Genomic DNA, 9,211 nt, shown 5'->3' with positions numbered 1-9,211 from the left:
GAGAGGGGAATATGTTGAATGAAATCATAATTAACTGATCCTTCTGTATTTTTTAATTATAATCTCTGTTGTTTCTTTTATGTAATATCCATCCATTTATCTTCTCCACCCACTATTCCTGAGAGGTCTACAGGCACCTCCTCCTCCATAGGGTCTTATCAAAAGCAAATGTCATGCTATCTCACTGTATTCCCAAGCATGACCAACTGAAACTCTCAAATATAGAACTGCATTATCCATAATAGATGTTATCTTGGAACAAATCCTGCAGCAACTGGCCTATCAACAGTGTGTATACATTAAGTATGCTATATAAACATTCTAATCACATGTTCATAGTACCATGTTCTGTGACCTTTCAATGTGGAGAAGTAGCAGCTCAACCTATGGTGACTCCCTAATCTCTGAGCTGTGCATCCTATCATGTAATGTTACTCCAGAGATCCTTGGGTGGACCCCACCATTTTGGCCACTTGTATTCACTTGATTGAGGAAATGGCTCTGTGATATTATAGTTCCAAATTTTTAATCGATTATAATTTCCAATTAATACACACTACCTGGTGAGTGGGTAAGGGATGGGGTGGGTCTGACACTGAAATACTGTTTCATATTGAAATTCAAATAAATGACTGAATCAGTGTGACTTTTTAATTTCATTTCACTTTATTCAATGTTTAATGAAGTTTGAAATTCAATCTGAATTAATTGTGTGTGTGTGTTGGAAAGACTGTTAGGGTTTTCATAATGTAATGGAATCTTCTGATTATTTCACAAAAGTCGTAGGAGTGGCTGTGTGGTAAGTAGCTTGCTTACCAACCACATGGCTCCGGGTTCAGTCCCACTACGTGGCACCTTGGGCAAGTGTCTTCTACTATAGCCTCGGGCCAACCAAAGCCTTGTGAGTGGATTTGGTAGACGGAAACTGAAAGAAGCCCGTCGTATATATATTATATATATATGTATGTGTGTGTATATGTTTGTGTGTCTGTGTTTGTCCCCTCACTATCGCTTGACAACCGATGCTGGTGTGTTTACATCCCCATAACTTAGCGGTTCAGCAAAAGAGACCGATAGAATAAGTACTAGGCTTACAAAAGAATAAGTCCTGGGGGCGATTTGCTCGATTGAAGGCGGTGCTCCAGCATGGCCACAGTCAAATGACTGAAACAAGTAAAAGAGTAAAAGTATCATTCATGATACTGGTAAAATACCTGTTGATATTTAGAAGTAAGATCTGAGATAGTATGGTAATTTATTCTCTTATTGTGTCTTAGCTTGTGAAAGAGTAACTTCTGCTGCTTTGTGGTAGGTATTGTTGTTACTAATAGTACCTCCTTTGTGGAGATGATGTCTTGGGTACTGTGAGAGACGTACCATTTTGTTCTCAGTCTGTACAGGCTCTCACCTTTCCTTTGGACAATATCAGTAAAGTAACGAGGACAGATTTATACGCATGGGAAACTGATGGTCCTCTGTAATAAAAAAAAGTAAAGCTTGCCTAGTTCTGTAGCTTGGAGATGAACTTCCTGATGCAAATACATAGCCTCGTGAGAAATAGCAAGTCCTTCATTCAGATAGGACCCTCTTTTACTTGGTAATAGTATCTTCTTTTATTTGGTGACAGTGATATTTGTGGTTGCCTTTGTTTATTTGGTATTGAGAGTATTTGTGGTAGAAATAACATAAGCATTGTGGTGTGATGGAGGAAAAAGACAACAAGAAGCAAAAGGACAGAATGAAACGTTGGACCTTACCTTGTCGACCGCAGCGGAGTACACGATCGCTCCTGATCAGAACACGTCTTCCTCGTAACCTCTCTGTTTTCTCACTGACTCCACGTGCTAGCCTTCGACCGCGTGTCGCCGACTTCCAATCTGACCCTTCCGGTCTGGCCCTTCCGGTCGGGCTTCACCTCTGTTTGCCTCACCTCTCTCCACCACAACACACAGCTCATCACAGCCCATAACACCACAAGCATCTTATGTCACTTGGTGCAGGTCAATGTTTGTAATGAAAACACTAGTGTCTCTTGATACTTTGTGGTGGCAGTGTTTGTCCAGTAGATCAAGCATCTAATCCCTTGCGGATAGCTTTAAAGACAGGATTTTGATAATCTCTTATAGTGAATATCTGGAAATCTCCAATACACTTCTTTTTAATGTGTAGCTCATGACATAGAACATAACAAAAACATTATATTAATAACTGGGTATGTGTAAGTGAGGTAGTATTAAAATAGCCAGCTATATAGCATACTTAATGTATACACACTGTTGATAGGCCAGTTGCTGCAGGATTTGTTCCAAGATAACATCTATTATGGATAATACAGTTCTATAGTTGAGAGATGAGGAATTATGTACATTATTTATATTTGACGGATATTTGTCCTCATCTTGTTTGCTGTTAACACGTTTCGGCTGATGTACTCTCCAGCCTTCATCAGGTGTTCTGGGGGAATTTCGAACCTGGTTTCTCATTCCTAAGGTGTTTTTCCAAAATTATGCCTGGAATTAAACTCGGAATCTTGGGTTTAGTAGCCCGTGCTCTTAACCACTATGCCATATGCCCATGGACAATTATGGAATGAATTTTAGGGCTTATAAATCTAATATTTTCCTATCCGTCCTTAATACCAGTTCCTATATGCTACTCATATCTGCTCTTTTATACTTATTATTTTTAACACAGAAGATCCGTTGAAGATGTCATCTCTGGACAAATACTGCAGCAACTGGCCTATTAACAGTGTATATACATTAAGTATGATACATAGATAGCAGTTTTATTAAGCATATACTACACTACCGCATTTTACAAAAATGAAGAAAATAACTACGTAAATGTATTTCTTATGTATTAAATTTATTTTATCCAAAAATATTCATTTATTTCCAGATGATGACACCCCCTTGGAAGTTCCTGAAACAAAGGCTGAAACAGCTCCTGTTCCACAGATGCCAGATTCATCTCATAAAGTATGAAGTTTTTTAACTATTTTATAAAACTAACTTTCAACCCTCTATGTTGTCATCATCACTGTCATCATTATCATCATCATCATCATCATCATTTAACATCCATCTTCCATACTAGCATGAGTTAGACAGATTGATAGAATAAGTACTAAGCTTAAAGAAATAAGTACTAGAATCGATTCAGACAACTAAAGATTCTTCGAAGCAGTGCCCCAGCATGGCCACAGTCTAATGATTGAAACAAGTAAAAGATAAAAGACATATATCTTTATACATGCAGGAGTGGCTATGTGGTAAGTAGCTTGCTTACCAACCACATGGTTCTGGGTTCAGTCCCACTGCGTGGCACCTTGGGCAAGTGCCTTCTACTGTAGCCTCAGGTCGACCAAAGCCTTGTGAGTGGATTTGGTAGACGGAAACTGAAAGAAGTCTATCATGTATATATATATATATATATATATGTATATATATGTATATGTATATATATATGTGTGTGTGTGTTTAGGTCCCCGTAACTTAGCAGTTCGGCAAAAGAGACTGATAGGATAAGTACTAGGCTTCCAAAGAATAAGTCCTGGAGTCGATTTGCTCGACTAAAGGCGGTGCTCCAGCATGGCCACAGTCAAAAGACTGAAACAAGTAAGGAGTTATATATCTCAGACGGTTTTGGAGTACCAAATTTTATGTGCACAGAGCATTACATTCACAAGGTGATGTATAGTTACATGCTTGATCTAGGAACCGCGTTACTGTAAGCTTGTCTTAACCTTTTACTTGACTCAGTTGTTGGACTGTGGTCATGCTGGGGCACTTGCCTTGAATGGTATTTACTCAAACAAATCAATCCCAGTACTTACTTTTTCATTTTATGCCTGGAACTTATTCAGACGGTCTCTTATGCTGAACTGCTAAGTTATGGGGCTGTAAATAAACTGACACCAGTTGTTAAGTGGTAGTGGAGGACAGACACAAATACAAACACATACACATAGACATATACATATATATATATATATTCACATGATGGGCTTCTTTCAGGTTCTGTCTACCAAATACAGTGACAAAGCTTTGGATGGCCCAGGGCTATAGTAGGAGACACTTACTCAAAGTGTCACACAGTGGGACTGAACCCGGAATCACGTGATTGTGAAGTAAACATTCAGAGTTGATCGATTCAACGAGTATTCAATTTATTAGAATTAATAAAGTTTTTTTATAGGAAAATTCTAGAGTGTTTTGAATGTCATTGAACTGGTAATCATTATCTTTCTTTCACTTTCTCTCTCTCTCTCTCTCTCTTTCATTTCAAAGATACCTGAACCTGAGAATGTAACAAACTCTGCAAGAGCTATTGAGAAAGAAGAAGTTGCTGAGATTATTAGCGAGAAAAGTAACAAGGATGAAGACAGTAATCTGATAGCAAGTGAAATAATGGTTTGTATTTTATCATCTGCCTATTGTTAGTTGTACAGTGGTAAGCTCCTCTCGTGGCTAAAAGTGGGCTCATAGTGGCTAGATGTATGGAGGACTCTTGGTTGATAAATGTATGGTAGACCTCCAGTGGCTGGATGACTCTTAGTAGATAGATGTATGAGGAACCCATAGTGACTAAATGTATGATTAACTTCTGGTAGATAGCTGTGTATGATGGACTCTTTTGTGACAAGATGTACAGTGGACTCCCTGAGACTAGATGTGTCTGATGGACTCTTAACAGATAGATGTTTCGTGGTTAACTCCTAGTGGCTATTTTTGAAATGGTAGAGTCCAAGTGACTGGATGCATGATAAGCTCTTAGCTTTTTTTGTTTTTTTTTGTTTTCAGATGTAGTGTATATAGGAGTACATTATCTAATGTGTCTTTATTTTTTATTAAGCAATAAAGTAAGATATGAAAGATATTTGGCTGCTACATCTAGCACATTGAAGGACTATCTAGAAGCTCTATCGTTAGTTCAACAATAAATAATTTTCAGTATAGGCAAAAATTCTAAAAAGAAAAAAAAAAAAAGCAATCTGTACAGAACCAAACCGTTCTTTGCAAACTGCATGTGGCTCTTGGAACTACCATGTGCAGTTCCAGGGATAATAATGGATTTCATTGATGTTTTCCCTAAAACAGCTTTAACATTCTTTTAATTTATTAATAATGAAAATGAAGACTCAATAAAAATCTTCAATGGAGAGAGATTAACCAATCTATTTTGTTATCTGTATGTTTAACATCGTCATCGTTTAACATCCGCTTTCCATATTGGCATGGGTTGGATGGTTTGACTGACGACTGGCAAGCTGGGAGACTGCACCAGGCTCCAATCTAATCTGGCAAGGTTTCTACAGCTGGATGCCCTTCCTAATGCCAACTACTCAGAGTGTAGTGGGTGATTTTTACATGCCACCAGCATGAGGGCCAGTCAGGTGGCACTGGCATCAACCACATTCAGATGGTGCTTTTTATGTGCCAATCACGTGGCACTGGTATCAATCATGCTTGAATGATGCTTTTTACATGCCACCGGCTCAGGTGCCAGACAGGTGGCAGAGGCATCAGCCACGCTCGAATGGTGCAGTTTACATTCCACTGGCACGGGAGCTAGTCAGGCAGCACTGGCATTTTCTTATTTATAAATGTAATTTTTTTAAACGTGTGGTTCTCAAATGCTAAAAAATGTATCATATGTGGTTCTACCTATCAAACAACTTGGCCACCCCTGCAAATATAAGGTCAGATCAGGGTATGAATATCATTAGCAAGTAAAAGTTTGTTAATTTAGCAAAGTATAATTTTATGTGTGGGATCTATCCATACCTGGGCAATCTGGTTTTTCAACGGGTCTTTCAAACGCTTCATAGGAGACCCCTCATGAGACATACATGAGACATGACCTGCCTATCAGAGCTGTTTGAGCACAGGGTGGGAAGAAGTCGCAACACAAGGGGAGATGTGGTAAGATTGCATCCAGTCCGGCAGCGAGCTGGCAGAAACGTTAGCATGCCGGGCGAAATGCTTAGCAGTATTTCGTCTGCTGTTATATTCTGAGTTCAAATTCCGCCATGGTCGACTTTGCCTTTCATCCTTTCGGGGTCGATAAATTAAGTACCAGTTACGCTTACACACTGGGGTTGATGTAATCGACTTAATCCCTTTGTCTGTCCTTGTTTGTCCCCTCTGTGCTTAGCCCCTTATGGGCAATAAAGAAATAAGATTGCATCCAGTCCCCTACAAGCAATTTTGAGCAAATGGTCAGAGTAACTTTGGTGGACAAGAAATGCCAAAGAAGGAAAGAGTCATTGTCACAACTCCCATCTGACCAAAGCCTGCATATTTTACCCAATTGCACCTGAGCCTGTTGTTCAAGGATCACTTCACTTAAGGGCTTGCCTCTCTTCTTCATGATCTTCAGACATGAAGAACAGCAACCATCAGTTTCATTGATAACCTCAGGTTAGTTTTCATGTTAGCTCTTGAGAAACCAGACCGTTTAACCCATTACCTACCAGTGATCTCATATGAGATCACTTAAAAATTACAAATTTTGTAATTATCTGTCAATATTTACACACATCTAACCTTTTTGCTATATCTACTAGGTATATTTCTCTGATATTCAAATGAGGTTTGCTAATTTTTCACCCAATATCTCGCTTATTTCTATTTAAAATGAGGGGTTCATATAATAATCCCTAACAATATTTTGTCATTGATTTAATCAACTATTGACTCATCTGTAAACACACGCACACACACACACACACACACACTCATGCACAGAAATATACACAAACAGATAGAAAGAGTGCGAAAGCAAGAGGAGGGAGAAAAACATCAGAGTTTATTAATTGTACTTGATTGACATACATACTTTTGCTTCTCTTCAGACTTATAAAGAGAAATATATTCACTCATATAAACAGGGAGAGAGAGAAGGGGGAGAGGGAGTTAAATGTAAATTTGATGCCAAATAAGTCAGAGTTGCTAAAACAGTTTTGCCAAAAGTGTCTCATGCCCCTTAAACTGATAAATTATTCAACAAATCCAAAAGAATAAAGCAAAGCTGGCCAAAGCAGAATTTGAACTCAGAACAGTTATCACAAGGCATGTTATTTGATGCTCTACTGACTTAGTGAATCCACCACTTTAATACTAGAACTAAATTATATAGTATGACCAGCACCCGTGCCAGTGGAGCGCTAACAGCACCATCCGAGCGTGATCATTGCCAGAGCAGCTGTCTGGATTCCGTACTAGTGGCACGTAAATAGCACCATTTGAGCATGATCGTTACCAGCGTCGCCTTACTGGCACTTGTGCCAGTGGCATGTTAGAAAATCATTTGAGCGAGGTTGTTGCCAGTGCCACTGGACTGGCTCCTGTGCAGGTGGCATGTAAAAACACCATTTTGAGCGTGAACGTTGCCAGTACCGCGTGACTGGCTCTCATGCCGGTGGCACGTAAAAGCACCCACTACACTCTCGGAGTGGTTGGCGTTAGGAAGGGCATCCAGCTGTAGAAACTCTGCCAAATCAGATTGGAGCCTGGTTCGCCAGTCCTCAGTCAAATCGTCCAACCCATGCTAGCATGGAAAGCGGACGTTAAACAATGATGATGATCCTTTCTTTATGATGGTAGGTATGAATTGAGGGAGATTTGACTGCTATTTCTGGCAGATCAAGCGATTGTATAGAGGATTTCTTTGTTTGTTTAATATGTAGAAGTACATTTTTCTAATAGAAATTAAATTGAATTAAATATTAACCATTTAAAATTTAAACTGGCCTTATTCATTCCAGATATTCTATGTTTTGTTTACCAACTAGCTACATCCAGCCACTCAAATATTCTCCCTGATTTATGTTGAAGCCAGCCAAATCCAGCCTCTCACACCTACCCTAAAATGTCATTCTAAAAATAAACAGTCACATCGTTGAAATCTCAAAGCTGTGAGATAATGAATGATTAATTGAAAGCAATGAGAGTTAAATAAGCATTACATTTGGCAGAATAACCCGAATGCTAATCCAGACTAGAAATGTTAGTCATTCTTTCACCACAAATATTATTTTCCTTTCCTTTCTTTAAGAAAAAAAAGCAGTAAACAAAATATAATAAATACCCATGCCAGTGGCATGTAAAAAGCACCATTCAAGCGTGGCTGATGCCAGTACTGCCTGACTGGCACATAAAAAACACCCATTACACTTTCAGAAGGGCATCCAGCTGTAGAAACATCACCAGATCAGATTGGAGCCTGGTACAGCCTTCTGGCTCGCCAGCCCTCAGTCAAACCGTCCAACCCATGCCAGCATGGAAAGCAGATGTTAAATGATGATGATGATCTTAATCATCAGGAGGGGGCCGAGAATAGATAATAACTTTGTTGTAAGTCTCCCACCATTGAACAACTGGTGAGGTGAATGGAACTCAATAAAGGAGCAAGAGTACACGTAACCTTTGTAGGCATCCCTCCCCAAAATAGATAGGCAAGATTAAAGCAGTTGATATTCCACCACCCAAACTTTTGTTTAATTTCTTTTAATTAGAAACATTAAGACAAAGACAAACTGCTACTAATTAAACTTTGAGCATTCAAATCACTCTGTCTAATGTAATGCTTATTTATTCACATTATTGGTGCCTCGTTAAAAGCACCCATGCTGGTACCACGTAAAAGGTACCCTTGCTGGTGCCATATATAAAGCACTGGTGCTAGTACCACTTAAAAAGCACACAACCCACATTCTCTAAAGTGGCTGGCACTAGGAAGGGCATCCAGCCATAGAAACCAGGCCAAAACAGACAACTGGAGTGAGGGCAGCTCCCCAGCTGGCCAGCCCTGGTCAAACCATCCAACCCATGCCAGCATGGATAACGACAATTATTTTTAATTAATCCTGCATTATCTCATAGCTTAGAAATTTTGATGATGTGATTGTTTAGTTTTAGAATGACATTGTAGGGTAGGTGTGAGAAGCAGGATCTGGCTGGTTTGAACATAAAACAGAAAATATTTTGGCTGGATGTGAATAGTTTAAATATTAAAGGGTTAATGTTTGCTTTACTAATTACTTACTCATATCTTGTGTTTAATTTCAGGAGGAATCCGTCATTGAATCTCTTTCACAATCAATTATGACCAACAGGTAGAATAATTTTTATTTTTGTTTTGGTATATTTGTAAAAGAGAATTTTAAAGAAAAGTAAAATGAAGGTATATTTTCTTCAGTATATAT

The 9,211-nt window shown here is 38.9% G+C and overlaps 1 protein-coding gene across 1 annotated transcript in view; it reads left to right on the top strand.

Annotated features, from left to right (window-relative positions):
• The window catches only part of LOC106879644 (centriole and centriolar satellite protein OFD1), a 79,141-nt gene that overhangs the window by 66,073 nt on the left and 3,857 nt on the right, over positions 1 to 9,211 (top strand). Inside the window, exons 24-26 of the mRNA XM_014929306.2 lie at positions 2,902 to 2,981; positions 4,293 to 4,415; positions 9,075 to 9,121. Of these exons, the coding sequence (XP_014784792.1) occupies positions 2,902 to 2,981; positions 4,293 to 4,415; positions 9,075 to 9,121 (250 nt within the window). The remainder of the gene's footprint in view (positions 1 to 2,901; positions 2,982 to 4,292; positions 4,416 to 9,074; positions 9,122 to 9,211) is intronic.

The sequence above is a fragment of the Octopus bimaculoides genome, chromosome 16 (assembly GCF_001194135.2).
Source record: "Octopus bimaculoides isolate UCB-OBI-ISO-001 chromosome 16, ASM119413v2, whole genome shotgun sequence".
Classification (NCBI taxonomy): Eukaryota; Metazoa; Mollusca; class Cephalopoda; order Octopoda; family Octopodidae; genus Octopus; species Octopus bimaculoides.
This window is presented reverse-complemented; position numbering and strand designations above follow the sequence as displayed.